Genomic DNA, 22,209 nt, shown 5'->3' with positions numbered 1-22,209 from the left:
TATTCCAGAACTCAATTCCAGCCTGGTTCAATCTTACTGCGTGTTTTGGGCTTTAAAATGGAAAGAAACAGATTTTTGAGAGACACGGATGGAGAAGGAGCCAATGCTCAGGAGAGATGGAACAGAAGTTTCATGAAAGGAGCAAGTTATCTTCCTCAGGAAGGATTTATCTTAATCTAACATTGCAAAGTTTTATTGAAGAGAGTGCAACTTTCTCAAATCAAGGTTCACAGCTGAGGATTGCGCAATGCCATTCCCACGACACAAACAACTGAATATAAACCTGCTTGTAAAGATCACTAATATTTACTGTTCAGGTGCAATGCTGTTATTTAATGCCACTTTAGAATCAACAATGTGTAGAATGTTGGACCATTCCTTGTGACTTTTACAGGGATATTCTGTGTTTTCTTTATATCAAGTGAAAAGGGAATAAGTCACACGCCAAACACAGATTAAATATACCTTGATTCGAAAACCATAACCCCACACCTTAAAGTACAGAGCTAATTATGGTTTCAATTACAACTGTATTTCTTAATCAAAGCGTTCATTGACTGATTACAATTAGTAGCTATCAATCTTCAACTGAATTAGGTGGTCCTTGAAGCTATTTTGATTCTAACGACCTGAGCCTCCCAAATAAATACATTCACAGAGGGAGCTATGTTGTGCTTTTTTTAATCATATGTTCAATCATGTAATAGTCAGTTTTACTGTTTATTTTGTTCATTGGTTGCAATGAAATAAAGAGATTACATATTACATATTTTGTATTTAGATTGTTAGTCTGGATAATAACTGATTTCATGGTGGATTGAAGGCAATTGGGCAGATTTAATCTGGACACCCAGCCAATTTTGTCAGCAATCACTCGCTAACGAGTATGATTGTCCACTGTCCCTCAGCAGAATTAGAGTAAATCAGAGTTTCTGTTCCATCTCTCCTGAGCATTGGCTCCTTCTCCATCTGTATCTCTCAAAATCTGTTTCATTCCATTTTAAAGCCCAAAACACAGTAAATTTGAACTAGGCTGGAATTGAGTTCTGGGATCATACAACCGAAAGATCTCTTGAAAGTGATTGAATGCACAGACATGCAAGAGAAGTTTGGGGTTTGGTCACTCAGGCAGGGAAGCAGCTGTGACAGCTAGCAGTGGAGCTTGTGGCAAAATGTTTGCAGATGGGCAATACTCAGAGAAGCAGCTGGGATAGTGGTCTGAAAATGTTTGCTTGTGCAGGAAGATCTGGCGTAAAAACCGAAAGAACTGCAGATGCTGCAAATCAGAAACAAAAAAACCGAAATTGCTGGAAAAACTCAGCAGATCTGGCAGCATCTGTGAAGAGAAAATAATGTTCCGGTTTAGGGTCCAGCGATCCTTCCTCAGAACGAGTCCTGGTTTCTTTCCACACTTGATGCCAGACCTGCTCAGCTTTTCCAACAATTTCTGTTCATGTTTGTGAAAGATCTGGCACCCAGCGTATGGGAGCACATGTTAGAATTTGGCCATGTGGGATCGAAAGGAGAAAGGTTGCCGAAGACATTTGATCTGTGGAGGCTAAAGAGACTCATGTAAAAGCAAACTATTGTGGATGCTAGAAATCTGAAATAGAAAGAGAAAGTGCTAGAAAAACTCAATTCCGGCAGCATCTGTGTTGAGAGTAGCAGTTTCAACTCTGATATGACTGCTCTTCATAGCTAAAGGAGAATGGGAAATGGAGGTTTTTACACTGATGACAGAGGATTGAATGGAACAGATAGTGAGAATGCCCAGAGAAAAAAAGGGGTGTGCTAACAGTGCGAAAGGAGAAATGGAGATATAATTCCTGAGTCAATGACGGACATGAAAAAGAGGAGATGGGTCCACTCTGCTGCTAACTTGACAAAAGAAAACACAACCAGCATGGGAGTTGTAATTAAGTGGGGGGGAAGTCATGCTGTGAAGTTGGTGAACTTCATGCTCAGTCCCAGGGGATGTGAAGTGCCTAAGCGGAAGATGGCATGCTGTTCTTCCAGCTTCACTAGAACATTTCTCAATGCTTCAAACTCCTTGTATTAACCTGGAGTGTCCAGTTGCTTTCTCAAACAGAGCAGGTTTATGATTGGTGCCATTTTATTAACTTTCTCAAGAAGTATAATTTTTGGAAAGAATAAAGAGGGGGGAAGAAAAGATAATCATAATAAATATTAATCACAAAGTAATATAGATAGTAATAAATGATGCAAACCAAACCTCAGGTGATAACATCGATTTTTTTTAAACTCGAGCATTATGTTCACTACATCTTAGAATGATTATTGTCCAATTCATTCTCATTTGGAACAAGCTTTGAACTTGACGGATGCTTGGTCAGCAAATGCCTGGTAAGGTCCGGAACAGCACAGTCTGGCAACTTTGCGGTTTCCGTCTTGGTCAATGCTGAATTTGCTGATCTCCACTAATCACTATCAAAGAAGGTATGGTGGAATAAGTCAAGCGGTATTCTGCTCTGAATTAGAGAATTACTCGAGCAAGATTATCCAATTTTACATGCAGGCAGCGACATTTATATTCTTTTACATGTTCAAGGGGCAAATGATCATATTTCGGAACAATGAGAATTGAAATGGTGTGAATGCATTAGGCTTGAATTTCAATATAGATGTTGAGGTATGAAGAAAACAATTAACTTGTGAGCAATAAAATGTCAAACAATAATTTTCTTTCTTTAAAATTAACAAGTGATAAAGAATCCTAATAATATTGCTTTGAGGTTTAATAAAGATTTAATAGAGAGATTTAAGAGAGATTTAACAAAGCATTTTTGATTGGAAAATAGAGCTAAGGAGAATCAACTAGGCCCTCAGTTTTGGTAACCAGGAAAGAGAAAAGGTTGGGGGGATGCAGAACTATCTCCAACATTCTTTGGTAGTGTAATCAGTGAGCTGGCCTTGGCAAATATCAGAGTACAGGAGTGAACTTTAGGAGTTGGTGCCTTCAGCCTGTGATTCCTCCTCTCCCAGTCTAATGTATTATTAGGTTTATGTGGAGGAACGTATGTGCTTGTGTCCAGTCTTAGAGCTCATACTGTCTTCCATTCCCCCCATCTCACTCCCTATTTCTTTCTTTCTCCCCCTCCTCTCTTTCTTTCACTCTTTCTTCTACTCTCTCTCTCATTTCCTTCTTCTCTCTCTCACTCTTGTTTTGCCTCCTCCCTCTCTCACACACATGCTTTCTTCCTCTCTTCTTTCCCTCACTATTTTTCTCACCAACCTTCTCTCTTGCTTCCTGACCACACCTGAGTCTGGGTGTCCACTCAGCCCTCTTGGTTGGGGTTAACACCGATGTAGAAGGATGGGGACCATGTGTCCCGACAGTTCTTCAACCAGCAACATGGATGTTTCTCCCACATCCCCACTCAATAGGTAGCACACAGTCTCTTGTAAAGTGTCTTCCTTAAACTTCTCCTCGTCATTATCATTCCTGTATTCAAGCCTCAGGCTGAATGAAACTGCTCCCATTCACACTGCTTTCTGTTCAAATCACAGAACGTTTCTCTCCCAAATTTGTCATTGATAAATCTGTAATCCTATCAGCAGAGGGAAAGAAATGGCTTATCATCGGAAGAGTAACTCCTTGCAGAATCTCTCATTTCTACTTTCTCGTATTTTGCACACCGGCTGCATGAGCTGAATAGTGACTCACAATGGTCAGGATTCTGGCCGATAGACCAGACAGTGGACAATCCGGTTCTCAAAGAGCGCACGGAAGTTTGAGTCAGGTTCAGCTGGAATTTCAGTGGTAGGTCAGCCTGCCATTACTCAATACCTCAGGCACACTCCACGGTAATAGGCATTCATGGGAACATACTGATGACTGGACAATATTCCAGCAAGATCCACTACATTGAGATGTGTTGAGATTTACAGAAAATAAAAGTACACTCATTTATGATTGGTTTTCACAGACTGCTCAGCAGGACATTGATTTCAGACAGATTATTTACAATACACAAATATTTCTGTTACTTGTCCTGCAGGTTCATGCTGCGATACAATTCTTTTGAATATTGACTGTCCTTTGGTACACTACACAGATGCTGTTTGTTCACACTAGCCCAAATCAGCTGGATATTCAGTCATGTGTGTGGGAGACTGCAGCTAAGTTTCTGGCTGTCATCACCACTCACTGCGGTAGCATACTGGAAATCAAGCTATTGCCAGAGCCATCAACAGAAATTAAAAATTTTCCAAAATGTACATAGGATTCCTTTTAGAACAAGCATAGACCAGATTAACAACATCTATTACCAATTACAAGTAATTGGATTCCAGCTACAGCCACTCTGCTAATTTAAACTCTAATCTCCACAAAATCCCTTTTATGCAGAAAGAAAAGAACACATGAGTTATGGACAGAGGGAAAAAGAAAACTGGGAAAGCATGTCAGTGATTCCTTTTCACTAGGATTGCTGAGATGATACCTTTGGTTCTTGTGCTGGTCAGAATGTTGCTTCTCAGTCTTCCTTTGCAAGATCTTCCACTGGTTTGCAAGAGGCATAAGCTATTTAGTTCACTCATAAAAGATCTCTGGCTTGTTAGTTAAAAGTCACAGCTTATAACAACTGCTGATGGAAAAGATAAACTGCTTTACCTAAGTTTTAAGGCATTTCTGCAAAGAATAAGGAGCAAGCTTCAAGGCTTGTGGTGGTCCAAAGGCTTCTTTCTATCTTGTTCACAGCCCTAAGCTGTTTGGTTACCTGAGAGACAATTAATAGTTGGTTGCTGGGCAGTATGTTTTTGTCATCAATACCCTGTCACTAATCATAGAGTCATCCAGCATGGAAACAAACCCTTCAATCTACACAGTCCAAGACAACCATAATCCCAAACCAACATAGTTCTACTTGCCTGCATTTGGCCCATATCCCTCCAAACATTTCTCATTCACGTACTTATCCAAATACCTTTTAAACATTGCACTTGTATCCACATCCACCACTTCCTCTCAATGTTCATTCTACACATGAACCACTCTCTGTGTTTAAAAAAAAGGCTCTCGTGTTTCTTTAAATCTGTCACATATCACCCCACCTGATAATATGGTCCCCACCTGAAGGAAAAGACACCTGCCATTCATCTTGTCTGTACCCCTCATGATTTTACAAACCTATTTAAGGTCACCCCCCCATCCTTTTAGGAAAAAAGTCCCAGCCACTCCTTATAACTCAAATCCTCCATTCCTGGCAACATCCTGTAAATCTCTTCTGAACCCTCTGCAGCTTATTAATATCCTTCCTGTAACAGACCACAAACCAATCTGCTACTTGTTCCCACTCAAAGCTCTATTTGTAAACAACTCTTCAGTTCTAACACATGTACAAACTGTATTTTGGTGTTTGGTTCATAAGTAACTGATAAGTAAATGATACTGCAATGAGTGTCAGATTACTTACTTTAAAATATGCAATATTCCTCCAGTCATCCTATTTTTTTTTAAATTCCCTTTTCTCATTTCAGCCCACAGTGCAGAGAAATAACAATCAGTCTACACTCTCACCACTTGAGATTTATTTCCAGCAGAAATCAATAGGCAGTGAACAGGAGTAAGTCACAAGCTAATTTCTTAGGCTTACATAAATGTTGAGGTAGAGAAGTAGGAGACTACATAGCAAACCAGGCAGCATCAGGAAGTGGAGGAGTCAATGTTTCCTGAAGAAGGGTTACACCTGAAACGTCAACTTCGCCACCTCCTGATGCAGCCTGGCTTGCTGTGCTCTTCCAGCCTCCTGCCTGTCTGCCTTGGATTCCAGCATCTGCAGTTTTTTTTTGTCATATTAATCTTGAGGCTATTCCCAAGACCTAGTCAAAACCTTATTGCCCATACAGCTTAATACTTCATGAATACATTCATATACTGAACCGATGGTTTGTGCAAGATTAGCCCAGTTTGCTTTGTGTGGCTGAAGTTGAAGAGGCAAAATGTATGTGCAGTAGAAAGTTGCAGTTTCATAGCAGAATTCAGACTATTCAAAAGGAGAGAAGAAAATATTGTCACGTCAGCGTTATTCTTTTGTGAAATAGTTTGCATTAAGCAAACAGTTTTTTAAAAAAAAACAATTATTTGTGGAGCATGGGCATTATTGGCTAGCCAGCATTTATTGTCCATCGTTAGTTAGCCTTGAGAAGGTGGTGTTGATGTATTCGAAATATACTGGCCGGTATCACAGAGGCTGGTATTCTGGTCAAGTCACCCTTTATGGACACATGCCAACTTGAGTGAACAGAACAACTGACACTCCTGTTTTTTTTTTCTTTTTTCATTTTTCTCTTTTTTTAACAGTGAAGGGAAGGGCAGGGACTAAATCAAAATAGAGTTGCAGGGGGAATGTCCTGGTTATTTTTTTTCTCTTTTTTCTTTTTTTTTCTAACTGTAGTGCTTATTTTTTCCCCAGCACCCAAGCTGTGTGTGTGCAGGTGTGAGACACAATAAGAGACACAAGGTGTACGAATCTTTATTCAGCTGACACTCCTGTTTATACCTATTGGCCAGGACTCCCTGACTGGACCAGGTTAACAGCCCCAATCAGGGAATTCATATTCGACGAGATCTACTTGGCTGATGTCATTCCAATCACTATGGTATTCAAAAAGCTTTGTAATAAAAATGAGTTTTCATTTTAGTCTCATGTGAGACCAACCATTTAACTTCTTTGATTATAGTCCATGAAACAAAGATGTTTATTCAAATTAAAAATGCACTGTTTATATTGTGATGAACTTTGCAGTCAATAGGGTAAAGGTTATAAGCGGGAGTATAGGGCAGTTTAGTTCAAAGTTTGATATTTATGTGTTGATCAATGTTGTGAGAATTCTGATGCTGCATCCAAACTACGCTACCTTATCACAGGCCATCCCAGAAAGAACAGCCGCAATGTAATTTTTATGTTTTGGAATTTATTTACAATCTTTGTTCATGTGATAAAAGCTGCAGATTATTTTTGTTCTGTTCATCTCAGGGAACAGCATGTCAATGCTCCTTTGATTTAATATACTGTTTATCTGAAGACAGAAGATGCTGAATTGAAAACCAAGCAAGAGGCAAATTTAACCTTATTTTGTTCTCAATGTTAGGTCAATAATGTGGCTTCTATTACTTTTGTTTTCACAGCACCTTCACCGATCACTGTTGTGAAAAAGAAGATGGTCACAAAAAACAGCATTTCCTTGACCTGGCAGGAACCAAACCGACCCAATGGCATCATACTGGAATATGAGATCAAGTATTTTGAAAAGGTATGAACAAACTAGTCAAAAGGAAACAGTGTTCATTGCTCCTGTTGTATTTCTGTATAATTTCCTGTTCAGTGATAAATATTGGTATAGATTTTTTGATAAACACTGTTGTTGGTACAGCAATTGATAATCACTGATACTGGGTCAGTGATTTATAACCGTTGTCATTGAATGGTTGGTACACAAGCATGCTTATAAATAAATTGGTTAATGAGCACTGACATAACTTCTGTTACCAATAATGTCACATGAGTCGGATGATTGGAATGTTTTTTTTCATTTCTTAGTAGTTAAAATGTCTCAGCAAAGGAACTATAATTTTGCTACTTTACCAAATGAGTATTGCCTGGTACCCTTGTATATTTGCCACCTCTACCAGTATGTGGTACTGGGTAAAGGGTGTTTGAGGTAGTTCCCTGTTAACAATCCTCCATTGACTTTGCTTTGTTTGGGCTCATCTAGGGATCAGATGGAGGATATATCTTAGTAGACTGCATACTGAAGATTCACTGTTCATAGATAACAAGGTTTACTGCATGACAACAATAACTGTAAATACATTTGATCAGGTATAATTGCTTAAACTTGAGATGGCTGGTACACTTTTATCTGTTCCTTCTAAATGCCAGTGTAGAACTCCTTGCCTCCACCCACAGATCACTTTGTGACTTTAGTAGAATGGGTGGAGCCAGCCACATGAATATTGATCCCTTCAGAACCACTACTACATTATACAATAGCAATCTAAATATATATTAAATAGCTTCTACTATTTCTGGCTCATTTTATGAATAAAGAATAAAATCTCTTGCCAAACTGTTAAGTAGAGCAATGTCAGAAAAAGCTCAAGTTTCTGATAAACTTGTGAACATGAGCAATAATTCAGGATCTGAACAATGTCAGCTGATTACTTTTGCATCATCCTTTCTTACTAAAATGATCCTTGTTGTTTTTCATTTTCAAAATTTGAACAGACCCTGAAGTTAATGGATGTGATATTTAGGGACAGGGAAGGCAAAAGTGGCCAGGAACATGTGGAGGCCAAAGGAATGGCCTCAATTAATTTATTCTTCCCATCCTGCAATGATAGCTCATTAAATTGACACTCAGGCCAGCACCAGGCAATGTTAACCAGGATATCTGAAGGTCAATCTTGATCAGTCATCAGGGATTAAAGCTGGAGGTCATGGCTAGCAAAAAGAGGTAATTTATAGAGCCTGCGGGGGTAGAACAGAAATCAGGCCTCACAGCAGAGAGTAGACAGGGGCCAGCAGGATTGGGGTCAGGGGTCTGCTATGGTGAAAAAAACAAGTTTTGATTAGGAGGGCAGAAGGCCAGAGATTGGATTTTACCATAGTCATGACATCGAAAAGATAATTACAGATGTAACAAAATGAGTATTAAGGCTATCTTTTGCAGTGATTAGGTTAAAGTGTCTCTTAAGGTGCCAGAGCAAAGACTCTTGCTGCTGAGAGTCCACAAGAAATGCTGCAAAATGGCACTTATTGAGCCAGTGACTTTCAGCATACTGTTATTTTTAGGATTTTGGGAAATTTAAGTGATAGCTATTGAATTTCAATCTTGATCACTGATGTTAATCAATTAGTACAAGAACAGCCCCTCCAAACCACAAAACTCATTATTAAGAAAATAGCAGCAAGAGTGTTTGCAGACAAATTCCTTGTTTAATTCTTTTTTGCTGAAACTGTAAGTTCATCAATTTCCTATTCTGTGTAAGACATGGGGTGAGGGTGCAGTCATTTAGCATTGAGCCCAATGACCTCGTTTATGGGAAAATGCAAGCCTACCTTATAATGGTTGCTGCAGTTAAAAAATAAAATCGATTCTCTAACCTTGCACTTGTATTGATCTTGCAAACAGCTGCTTCCTGATTAACAATGTGCATATTCTACTTAAATTATGTCATTAATCAGTAAACAATAATTACTCATTAAACAAGAAGGTGCAGTGAGTTAAAATCCCATTCTCCCACAGGCTTGGTAAAAAATCTATTTACCAATGGGGCAAAAATTTTCTTTACATGCCAACTGTCAAATTGCTAGTCATGCTCCCTACATTTATTCGTTTATAACCATCAGTAAAGAATTGGTTCTTATTCCATTAAGGGAGTTTTGTTCTACATGTGGTTCTGCTGTACTGACCTGACAAATATGTACGTTGCTTCTCCATGAGCTTAAAGTTAATATTTATATTTCTGAAGAGAACATGGAATTAAAGTGATTGACGAAACAATCAGTGGTAACATTTTTTGTTTATGATATATGTTCCATAAGGGCTTGTGGGGGGTGAACAGAAAAAATAAAGGGAACATTTTGCAGAAGCCAAATGCTGCCTTCAATGTAAAAATATTTTGTCATTATTACATGGCTACTGGATTCCAAGTAGAATTTTATTCTTAAATGATGCTGAGAAATGGCAGTCACTGAAGATAAAAATTGGGACCCTTTACTGATGGACTAATTAGAGAAACATTTAACTAACAATCAACAAGCTTTAACAACTGTGTGAAATGACGGGCAAGATACTCACTCGCTTTTGTGTTCTATTATCTCAAAGGCCCAGGAGACTAGCTACACTATCATTAAATCCAAAGAGACTGAGATTACTGTCGATGGCCTGAAACCCACCACAGTATACATCTTCCAGATACGTGCTCGTACAGCAGCGGGATACGGGGGCTACAGTCGTAAATTTGAATTTGAAACCAGTCCAGTCTGTAAGTCATTTTATTTGCTGTCATTCCTGACAGTTGCTAAGAAAGTTTCTGCAAATCAGTGAAGAATGCGAGCATTTGCCAGCCTTGCCTTTGCAGTTACACATTCTTTCAGGGAATCTATAAATTAAAGTGTCAGTCATTTTATGTGCAGCTTGACAGAGCCCAGGTGCAAAGATTAAAAATGCAATCTGAGCAAATAATCACTTTAAATACCACATTAGGAATCTGATGCAAGAGGAATGATGGTGGTAATAAATGTGCATAGCAACCGAGACTAGGAGGTATTTCCGTCAAGAAGTGAGAAATTAAGCTATTTGTGAAAGGTTCCAGTCAATTTGTGTGTTTGCACAGTTGAGATACATCAAGACCAAGTCATGCAAAAACAATTAAACACACCAGTTCTTTGAGAATGCGAAAGTCTCAAATTTCCTCTCATAGCCATCTATTTTTGAGAAGCAGTGAGGGTGCAGAGGAAGATCTTGAGCTCACTTTTCTCACTGGCTTCAGAATCAAATGGAGCTCCCTGGCCTCATACTTACTGGCATTGCTCCTGCCTGCATGGTCTTCTTGGAGACTGCCTTGTAACTGGATCCCTCCTGTTTGCTGTTGCATTAAAGGACCAGGAGATTTGGGTGCTGTTGTGATAGGTCAGAAAATGCAAAGCCGCCTTAATGTAAAAGTGCCCTTGAAAGCACTTAGACGTCCAAGTTTTAGGGCTAAAGCTATTGGGCTCAATTGGCCCTCCACCCTCTGGAATGCACTGCTGAAGTGCCCTGATTTGGCTTGGCCCGATTTCCCTGCCTCTTCCCAATCTCAAGCTCACCATAATGGGGAAAACTCAGCCTCTTGCTTCAGTCTCAGAAAGTATGCTCTTATCCAAGTAAACTACAGTAACTACATAATCAATGGGTGGGGGAATCAGATAGCTTCCCAGTCAGATCTGGAGTCAGGCAGGGCTTCCCCCACTCTCCTGCCTTGTTTGTGTGCTGCATAGAGCCATTTGCCGAGTCCATCAGGAAGGATGCGAGCCTGAGAGGGGTGACTATTCCTGGCAGTGGAGGCCTGCAGGCTAAGGCCTCCATGTACATGGATGACGTTGCTGTTTTCTGCTCGGATCCACTGTCAATGCGCAGACTCATGTGCATATGTGACCAGTTTGAACGGGCCTCGGGGGCCAAGGTAAACCGAGGCAAGAGTGAGGCTATGCTCTTCGGGAACTGGGCCAACCAATCTTCGATCCCCTTCACCGTCAGGATCGACCACCTGAAGGTGCTGGGTATTTGGTTCGGGGGGCTGGGACGTGCGCCAAGTCTTGGGAGGAATGTATCAGCAAAGTGAGGCAGAAACTGGGCAAATGGAAGCTACGGTCGCTCTCCATCGTGGGAAAAAACCTGGTCATCAGGTGTGAGGCACTGTCATTGCTATTATACGTGGCACAGGTCTGGCCTATTCCGAAAACCTGTACCGCTGCTGTCACCCAGGCCATCTTCCAGTTTATATGGAGTTCAAAGATGGACCGGGTCCAAAGGGACTCGCTGTGCAAAGATCTGGGCAACGGGGGAAAAAATACACCCAATGCCACCCTCACCCTGATGGCCACCTTTGTGTGTGGCTGCATCAAGCTGTGCGTGGATCCCCGGTACGCAAACACCAAGTGTCACTACGTACTGAGGTTCTACCTGTCCCCGGTTTTGCGAAGGATGGGCCTGGCCTCGCTGCCGCGGAACACTCCGAATAGTTGGACCGTTCCGTATCACCTGTCCTTTGTGGAGAAGTTTATGAAGAAAAACATCTTTGACCACAAGTCCATCAGGAAGTGGTCAGCACGTAGTGTCCTTGTGACCCTTTGGGAAAAGGAGAGGGTGGATCCTATCGAGCAGTTCCCTGAGCAGACTGTCAAAGCCATTTGGCAGAATGCCTCATCGCCAGAACTTTCCAACAAGCACCAAGACATGGCTTGGCTGGTGGTGAGAAGGGCTCTGCCTGTGAGATACTTTATGCATGCCTGGACTCTCAGCCGCACCGCACGCTGCCCTCGAAGCGGCTGCGAGGGGGGACGAGACTGTCACACACCTCCTTCTAGAATGTGCCTACACAGAAGAAGTCTGGAGAGGAATGCAGTGCTATTTGTTGAGGTTCGTCCCGAAAAGCACCGTGACGCGGGACTCTGTGCTCTACGGCCTGTTCCCCAGGATGACACACCGAGATGAACATCAACTTTGCCTGGAGGATCATCAACTCGGTGAAAGATGCTCTCTGGGCGGTCCAAAACCTGTTGATCTTCCAGCTGAAGAAGTTGACCCCGACTGAGTGTTGCAGACTGGCACATTCCAAGGTCCAGGACTACGTGTTGAGGGACGCGCTGAAGCTTGGGGCAGCTGCTGCCAAGGCGCGGTGGGGAAAGACCACCATGTAACATCTGCCTGCCTAAAGAAGAACAGGGGGCCCATGCAGTCATTTGGGCTCTGCTGACACCTCAGCTAAAAAATGTAATTGTACAGATCTGTAAATAGGAATGATTACTCTGTTTCGGTATGTAAAGAAATGGAATGTTTACATATGTATAGCATGTCCACTTGTATAGATCATCAAAGTATTTTATGAATAAAGTATATTTTTGAAATACAACAAAAAACATGTTGGCTCAGTGGTCAGCATTGCTGCTTTCATAGCGCCAGGGATGCAGGTTTGATTCCAGGCTCAGGTGACTGTCTGTGCAGAGTTTGGATGAAGCTTTCTAGGGAAATTATGATAAAATATTACTTTTTTAAGAATTATTCAGATTTTATTAGAAACTTACAGAATTAACATTTAGAAAAAATGCAGATACATGCAAATTCCATGAAACAACACTCTGGTCACCTACTCAGTTCCAATGTTCACAATGGAATCATTCAGTATTGTCAAGTCGAATATGTTTCTGGCTGTCTGGCCATAAAGATTTTTATTAGAAGGTATCTCTTAACAACTCTCAGCATGTCAGGATAGTTTCTTTCTGCATTTGTGAAATTTGTGTTTTCTTTTGTTTACAGCTTTACCCGCCAGTGCTCAGAGTCAGGTGCCAATCATTGCAGTCTCCGTAGCAGTGGGTATGATCCTATTGGCAGTCGTATCTGGCCTGTTACTTAGTGGAAGGTATGAACAATATATTATCCCAGTAATGTCTAGTGAAAAAGAAATCAGTTGTTGCAAGTAAAACTTTAAATTGCCAAAAATATTTATGTTGTTCAAGTATATTTAACAGATAATTCCGTTCACCAACGAAAGGTTTATTAGGAGCTGGGGAGAAAGTATCAGTGTCAAGTTTACTTGTTTTTTGCATGTTTGCTCATAAAGTCAGCACGCTGCAATGTTTATGGCTGAATCCTGAATGAGATTTATTTCCAACTCATTATGACTACATCGCTATTACTGACCTGATTGAAGACCTTCAATTTGTGTGTTAACTTATGTGATGGCAAGTTCATCATCATAAGCTGAAGTGAAGAATAATGGTGTTAAGGTCCTTAGATCCGATGCCTTTATAGCAACCAAGACTAACTTGGAAATAAAACACAATATGTACTTATTGATCAGTAACATCTGTCGTTGATATAAAATCATAGAATCTCTACAGTGTGGAAGCAGGCCATTTGGCCCATTGAACGCACACCTCCCCTCTGAAAAGGATCCCGCCCAGACTACCCTATCCTTGCATTTCCCATGGCTAATCCATCTAGCCTGCATATCCCTGGACACTACAGGCAACTTAGCATAGCCAGTCTACCTAACCTGCACATCTTCGGAGGAAACCGGAGCACTCTAAGGAAACTCACACAGTCACAGCAAGAACATGCAAACTCCCACAGATAGTTGCTCGAAGGTGGAATCAAATCCAGGTCCCTGGTGCATTGAGGCAACAGTGCTAATCACTGAGCTAATCTGCCGTCCCATGTAGCATGTTTTATTTTGCCATGCTGAATCTGAGAGACTGTATAAGTTACTGAATTTTAATAGGATTTCTTTTGTACATTGGTTCAACTGGACTGGATTCTGGTCACCTGGATTCCTTTAGAGGTAACTAAGGGAGGTTTTCTTTTGGACCATTCATCAGTTTGAGTACTTTGTAGGGGAATGTGCTTCTGTCCCATTTTAGTGGAAAAAGGAAGAACACTGCAAAATAGAGGAAAGGTGAGTGAGACATACCCTACAATAAATTACAAGCCCTGGATACTGCTACCATCCAAAACTGTCTACTAATGAAGAATTCTGGGGAGACAACCGAAGTAGCTTTGGAGGCAAAAACAGCACAGAAGACTATACCATGCAAAACCCCTCAGTGTCAGCTGTAAAGGCTATCAGAACTCCTCAAATGTGAATTGAATGAAGAACAACACAGAAGTATTTACATTGAAGTAGGTGCTACTAAGGAAGTATTTGCTCCCAGTTATTTTCTGAGCCACCTGTTATTAACATGAAACTCCTCCTGTTATTTAGTAAGCCAAATAAAGTCTGAGTCACAGAAAATTCCACAATATAGTCTTAATTCACACAGTTATAAGCCTGTGCTCAATCAGTGGTGACCCTCGTGTCGAAGGCTTGTCCATCGTATTAAACTAAAGCTGCAGATAAAATCCTGAAACTGATTCATGTTGCTGGACTGTCATTAATCCACTACAAGGTGCAATGCATGCCTAAGTCAGGCCTCCTTTTGATGACATGTTAATGATTCTTGTTCCAACCACCATGTTCATGTTATTTGTCCCACCCAGAATCAATGTTACATGAAAGGAGGTGGATTTATGCTAAGATAGACAGGTTATAAGGACCACCACGTTAACTGGAATATCAGTGTGGTTGTCAAGACTATTACTTTCTTAGATATCGCCGTGCATGCCACTTCATCCCTTTACATGTCCCCTCCATTATCCTCATGCGTCTCCATTTTCCATACACCCTTCAAAACTACTTGCCTAACATTCACTATATATAGAACTTATGGACCCATTAGAAATACAGTACTGGGAAATCTTTGACATGTTTATGAAATCAACAAAATAAACATCTGTTCAGACTACACTTGAAAAATTACACTCCTCCTAGGACCTCAAAACTGTCAAAGAAACACTATTATTTAAGCCCCACTTGAATAAATCTCAAGCCACTTGAATACTCAGAAATCTATTACAATAAGCAAATAGCTGTTGAGATAATGCAACACACTGTTGGGATAATGCAAAGTGGCAGACCTTCACAGATGCTGCCTTTTATTGATTACTTACTGCTGTTGAAATGTTTTGATCTCAGATGTGCCTCAGTGTTAGCAGTTTCATCTCTGTAAAGACTATCATTTTATTTTCTGCACATCTGATTGGACTGAAATGGAAAAGGGACAGTTTTAAAGCAAGGAATATGGAAGAACTTGCTGCAATTTTAAAAACACATTATAATGAGTTTCATTGCTTTGGAAACAGTGTGCAAAGATGTAAATAGACGGCCCACTACACATGCACGTGTGTTTGTGTATGTAGAGTAAGATTTGGCATGCAACAAGTAGCTGATTGGTTTGTGCAAATATGTTCTACATGGATGTCAAAGGTCACCAACCTGACGTTAACTCTCTGTTTGGTTCTTGGGGAGCTTGTGGGTGTAAATGATACAGTGAAAAGCCTGTACACATCTGGAAGGGCAGATTAAAGTGTCTCCCGCTCCCTCCAAAATACCTGGAAAGGAATACCTGTGTTTTTTTTCCCATTAGCAACTTGCGGCCTTTAGTCAACAACAACAACATGTTACACTTGTGTACCAGTTGCGTATGCCTCCTGCAAAAAAAAAGTGATAATCTGGACAAAAGAGATTGAAGAATGAACATTCTAGCAAGCAAAAGGACCATCTCAGAGAATACAATGAGCTAGTGCTATTGAACTGTGGTTCCTACAGTTTTTTCCAATCTAACAGTAAATCCAATGCATTTTTTGTTTGTCTGTGCCTCGGTGGGTGAGAGTAAAGGGGTCTGAAAGGGTAAGTACTTATGTGGGGAGGGCAGGAAAGAGAGGATAAGTAGTGGAGTCAGCTTGGGTTCTACTAGCAATTCCTTCAGAGCTGACAGCTGACAGCTGATGTTTAGTAGCAAAGGCAAAACTCCTACAGGTTGAAACTTTGGAATTTTGCTTCAGCTAAGTCTGAAACAGAGCTTCCATTGGAGATGGAAATTGAGGATTCTGACATCCCAACCAACACCTTCTCTCAAATCTTAATCTGAGAAGAGTTCAACAGCAAAGCATTGTCTGAAAGGATAATGAACTAGTCTAGTTGATTAAAAAAAACAGAAATTCCTGGAAAAGCTCAGCAGGTTTGTCAGCATCTGTGGAGAGAAATGAGAGTTAACGCTTTGGGTCCAGTGACCCTTCCTCAGAACTAATTGATAATTGATGTTTTTCTGATGGTTGTTGCTGCTACGTTGCACATGTGGAGGGATTTTGAAAGTGTTTTAGAGTTTTATCCAGTTGATTTCATATTTGTTGATAGCTCATAGCTGATTACATGTGATTAGAATTTACTCATTTGTGATAAATAATAAATTTATTAAGTTCTTTGCGTACTTTAATTAAACCATTAACTCTTGTGTTGGATGTAGGGTTAAGAACCATTACATTTTCCCAAGTGGGTCATAATATCTTTCAGTCAGAGACCCCAAGGTTGGGATCTGCAATGCCCCTGCACAGGCTGTTGCTTTTACTACACAAGCCCAGTTGATGCACTCTTAAACTTATTCTCAGCTGAAACTATCACATGATCAGCTGTGCTGTGGGTGGAATGGTGATTATCTTAGTCCTTTCAACAAAGTAAGTGTCCAATGTCCAGTTGACTTGTCTTACTGTTACTTGGGGAGAAAACAGGAGAATGGGATTGCAAACGTTTTCAGTCATGATTGAATGGTGGAGCAGACTCGATGGGCCGAATGGCACAATATCTGCTCCAATGTCTTATGATGCATAGTTATTGGAAATGGCCTGTGATATTATTGGAGGAGTTTTGCTGACATTTCAGATTTACAAGCAAATGCTTTTGGACCCTGATAAGGTGTTCAGAGGAATTATTTCACATGCTGGGAGAAAATCTGTTGCATAATAGACGCTCAAGTTGCATTCCCATTTAGGCTGAAGTACAATTGGAAATGGAGAACAGCAAGAGGAAGCAATGCACAGAGGGAGAAGGAGGAGGACTCACAATGGGCCAAGTGACTTCTTGGAGCACCTCTGCCCCCAGCTAGGAATCGTGCCTCAGGCACCTACATATCAACATGGAGGTATCCCTCCAATGTGCCACTTCCTGCCTGAAGCCACACAGCAGAGAGAGAACAATGCTGTCAGTGGTCAGCAAGGCCCCTGCTTTCCTCAGTTTATGCCAATGGATCCTTCCAGGGAGGAACAGACAGTGTCAAATGTAATTTCACAATTCACTGTCCTCATTCACCTTCTATCAACCATGCCAAAGCCACTGCAGCAATACTATCTGGGAACACTATCACAGGCAAAGACACACAGCAGACAGGGAGTAGACAAGGATGATTGGTTTCAACTTATATATAATATATCATGGTTCAATTTATAAATCTAATTCTGTATTTTATTTCATTATGGTCAATGAAGGAGGTGAGGTGAAGAATTTTGGATTATTGATGAACTGGTTACAATATCATATTTTTGAATTCATTTCTGGAATGTGGGTGTTGCTGGCTGACCAGTATTTATTGCCCATCCCTAGTTGCCCTTGCAAAGGTGGCATTGAGCTGCCTTCTTGAACGGCCACACTCCACCTGATATGGATTGATCCACAAAGCCATTAGGGAGAGAATTCCAAGATTTTGACCCAGAAACTGTGAGGAAATGGCAATATATTTCCAGGTCAGGATAGTGAGTGGCTTGGAGAGGAACTTGAATATAGTGGTGTTCCCATATATCTGCTGCCCTTGTCCTTCTAAATGGAAATGGTGATGGGTTTGGAAGATGCTGTCTGAGGATCTTTGGTGAATTTCTATAGTATATTTTGTAGAGACTACATAATGGTGCTATTGACCATTGGTGGTAGAGGGAATGGATGCTTGTGAATGTAGTGCCAATCAAGTGGACTGCTTTGTCCTGGATAGTGTCAAACATTTTGAGTGCTATTGGGTCTGCATTAATCCAGACAAGTAGAGAGTATTCCATCACACTCCTGACTTGTATCTTAGTTACTCACCACAGCATTCCTAGCTTCTGACATGCTTTTGTAGCCGCTGTGTATATGTGATGAGCCCAATTGAGTTTCTGGTCAATGATAACCCCCAGCATGTTGATATTGGTAGATTCAGTGATGGTGACACCATTGAATGTCAAGGGGCAGCGGTTAGATTGTTTCTTATTGGTCGTGGTAATGGTCAATGTCTGGCATTTTTGTGGTGTGAATGTTACTTGCCGCTTGTCAGCCCAAACCTGGGTATTATCCAGATCTTGTTGCATTTGAACATGGACTGCTTTAGAATCTGAGGAATCGTGAATGGTGCTGAACATTGTAGAGCTTGTTCTGGTCTGCTTAGTCGCTTGGCACACTAGATTCCAAGTCGAAGACCTATCTCTGCAACCATGTCTAGGAGTAATGGATATTGCAGAAGCCTTGATCCAACAATAGAAAGTTTTGTACCTGTTACATTACACACTGCAGAGCTTTGCAATTTATAACAATCATGGAAAGCTCAAGAAAATATGTAGAATTAATGTAACAACCAATAAAAAAAATCAACTATCAATTAGCCTATTTATTTTTCTTTTAAGACAATGCTATTAGATGATGGTTTCTTTGCTGTAGAACTTTACTCGAATTAAAACTAAGAAACGATGTTGGTTAGAACATGAGAATCCTCAGTCTCTATTTCCAGTGGAATCCACTACTTACCTGAAGTAAAATTCTTATGTTTCAATCGGTCTTGCACTGCTAGTAAACATTAGTTTGCAGCTTATTGTCAGCTCTGTAGGGATGGCTGGTTGTCCCTAAACTCACTCCATTATCTATTCGCGCTCTCCTTATGTAAGCATCAATCCTATCACCCCTAGACCTCCTTAATCTCACCCATCCAGACCTAATTTCCCTTCCCCATTCCATGTTCTGCCTTTATTCCCTCATCAAAGTCCCAACCTCCTGACAGTCCTTTTCTTTCCCATTTCTGACCACCAATTTCCCTCAGAAAACCAGCCCATTAAGTGCACGTTACAAATCCCATGGTATTTTTTGATGAAAAATAGGGGAGTTTGCTTTGCTGCCCTATTCAATAAAGTTGCAATAGTCAAAAAAGACCATAGGGCTGCTACTCATTAGCGACCAACGGGCGGTGAGTTTAGCCTAAGGGCCACCATGCCTCACATAAGGGGCCAGGTCGAGAAGATAGGACCTTCATTGTGACCTCTACTGGTCTTGTGTTGTCGATCTCACCCTGCATGGCAAACAAGCTGTCCAGCTACTTGAACTAACTGAACACTCCCCCCTCCACACCCCAATCCCCACTGCCATTCAATATTTATCTTTCAAACAACATGACTAAAAATTATTCTTTGGTAATTCATCACATTGCTGTTCATGGGACCAAGTCATATAGAAATTGGCTGTTGTGTTTCCCACACTATACGAGCAGATACTATTCAAAAGCACCTAGCTGTCAATGAATCACTTCGGGGGCTTCTCAGGAAAGATACTACAGAAAAACAGATCTTTCTCTTTTATAGCTGCATTAGACATCTTAAGATGTTTATATATTAACAAATATAGGGACCTAAATCAGCTTGTCAACCTCATCCACATGTGTTTTGAGGACATCCATGTTAGCACGGTCTACAGTGAGTACTAATTAAATTATTGAATTTGACACAAATTTCACATTCTGTATTGTTTGTATGTTTTTATGCATTCAGATTATGCATTTTGCCTGTCCTTAAGCCAGGACATTTGTGAGAATCGATGATTGTGAGATATTTTACAACATCTCACGTACATTCTAATCTATTCACCTTGGTAAATGTAATTGACTTAATCTTTAACGTAATGAATAATCATTTCTTACCATGTTATATTAGATTGTTTGATAATAAGTTAACCAGATTTTCATGTTCAGCTATCAAACATTGTAGGCTGTGCCATTTTATCCCTTACCTTAGATATGATAAAAGATTACTTATGCACTAATTGATTACCAAATTGTAACACATTTTTAATTAGTAAAATTTCAATTTTTAATGTCCATTATTCTCAACAGTAATTAAGTTCTCGTGTTACTTCTTCATGAGTTGAACCAATCCATTAATACACTGAGTGAATGTGAAACTCTGTGGACAACTTGAATGTTCATCAACCTAGTCATTGTGATCAGATCACTTAAATCATTGTAGACATAAAAACATAACAAGTGAAAATTTAATTTCAATATGCAGCCACAAAAGTAATAAATATCTATAACTGTGTTGATTTTAGGGAAACGGGGTAAAATAGACTGGATAAACTGGGCCTGTATTTTTTTGAGTTTTGAAGAATGAGGGTGATCGCATTAAAATGTACAAAAGTACATAGACAGAATAGAAGCTGGAATGATCTTTCCTCTGATTGGAGAATCTCAAGCCATGCAGCACAATCTAAAAATAAGGGGGGATGCCATTTAGGACTGATTTGAGGAGGAATTCTTTATTCTCATACAGTGGTGAATCTTGGAAATTCATTGCCCCAGTGAGCTTTGGAAGCTCATACTTTGAGAATATTTAAAGTTGAGGTTGGTAAATTGCCAAACCTACCCTCCATCACCCCATCCCTATGACCCTGCATGCTCTTTTTTTTACCATGACCAGTCCACCTAACCTACACTTCTTTGGATTGTGAGAGGAAATCAGGGCACCTGGAGGAAGACATGGGGAGAACATGCAAACTCCATAAAAATAGTCACCCTAGACTGGAATTGAATCTGGTTTCCTGGCACTGTGAGGCAGCAGTGCTAGCCACTGTGCTGATGATCAATCATCAAGGATCAAAGGGAGCTTGGGTAAAAGGCATTGAAATGTTTGATCAACCAGAATCATTGTGAAATAGCAGAGTAGTATTGATTGGCTGAATGGTCTAGTTCTGTTCTTATGTTCCTAAAACAATTGGAAGAACTATTCAAAAATAGAGCTCACAAATAAAATGCTACCGTTAATTTTTATTTCTTTACAGATCTGGAAGCTTAAGGTGGATGATTTGTAAGTAGTTATAGTGAATCATATAATCCCTACAATGCACAAAGAGGCCATTTGGCCCATCAAGTCTGCACTGATCCTTCAAAGAGCACCTAGCCAGATCCAGACCCCTACCCTATCCCCATAACCCTGCTTCGCCATAGTTAATCCTGGGCTGTGAATTAGGAAACACTTAGAGGAAACACACAGACATAGGTAGAATGTGCAAATTCCACACAGACTGTCACCCAAATCTGAATTGAAACCTGATCCCTAGTGCTATGAGGCAGCAGTGCTAGCCACTGAGCCACCCTTACACTTGCAAATTTGAAATCTTTGCAATGGACAGTGCCCAGAAACACAGTTAATGCAAAGAGAGCTACTAATTAACCAAGGTGGAATTTTGTTTCTACAGGAACAGGATGTATCTCAAAGGTGAGATAAGAGCAGGTGACTTAAAAGCATTGCCAAAGAGATAGATTGTTAGAATTATCTAAAGAGGGGAAAGTAAGATAAACAGGTGAAGAGGTTTAGAGATGGTATTTCAGGGCTTAGGGTTGAGGCAGCTGAAGGCATAGTCAGATGGTGAAGTAATTAAAATCAAGCATGTTCAAAACAATTAGACGATGGCAGATATTTGAGTGCTGTACAGCAGAAGGAGATTACTGAGAAAGAGAAGGGTCAAGAATGGAAGAATTTTCAAACATTGATGAGAATTTTAAAATTATAGTGTTGTTTAACCAGGATAGAAGTAGGCCAGCATGTACAATGATGCTAAGTGAACAGCTTTTGGTACATTTTAGGGTAAAAGCAACAGACTTTTGAAAGATTTTAATTCTTCAAGTTAAAATTGAGAGGCTGTTCAAGAATGCATTAGAGTAGTCAACCTTGGAGGTAACAAAGGCATAAATGTGAAATAGATCAGACTTAATCAAGTTATATTCTTGCAAATAATAAAAGGTGGTTTAATCAAATCTAGAGCTCCCT

The 22,209-nt window shown here is 40.3% G+C and overlaps 1 protein-coding gene across 1 annotated transcript in view; it reads left to right on the top strand.

Moving 5' to 3' along the window:
- The window catches only part of LOC132829009 (ephrin type-A receptor 5-like), a 331,532-nt gene that overhangs the window by 237,822 nt on the left and 71,501 nt on the right, over positions 1 to 22,209 (top strand). The window contains exons 6-9 of the mRNA XM_060846273.1: positions 7,151 to 7,275; positions 9,853 to 10,012; positions 13,045 to 13,169; positions 20,452 to 20,459. Coding sequence (XP_060702256.1) covers positions 7,151 to 7,275; positions 9,853 to 10,012; positions 13,045 to 13,169; positions 20,452 to 20,459 — 418 coding nt within the window. The remainder of the gene's footprint in view (positions 1 to 7,150; positions 7,276 to 9,852; positions 10,013 to 13,044; positions 13,170 to 20,451; positions 20,460 to 22,209) is intronic.

Source organism: Hemiscyllium ocellatum, chromosome 2 (genome assembly GCF_020745735.1).
Source record: "Hemiscyllium ocellatum isolate sHemOce1 chromosome 2, sHemOce1.pat.X.cur, whole genome shotgun sequence".
NCBI classification, from domain to species: Eukaryota; Metazoa; Chordata; class Chondrichthyes; order Orectolobiformes; family Hemiscylliidae; genus Hemiscyllium; species Hemiscyllium ocellatum.
The sequence above is the reverse complement of the archived record's forward strand: the minus strand, read 5'-3'. Positions and strand labels throughout refer to the sequence as shown.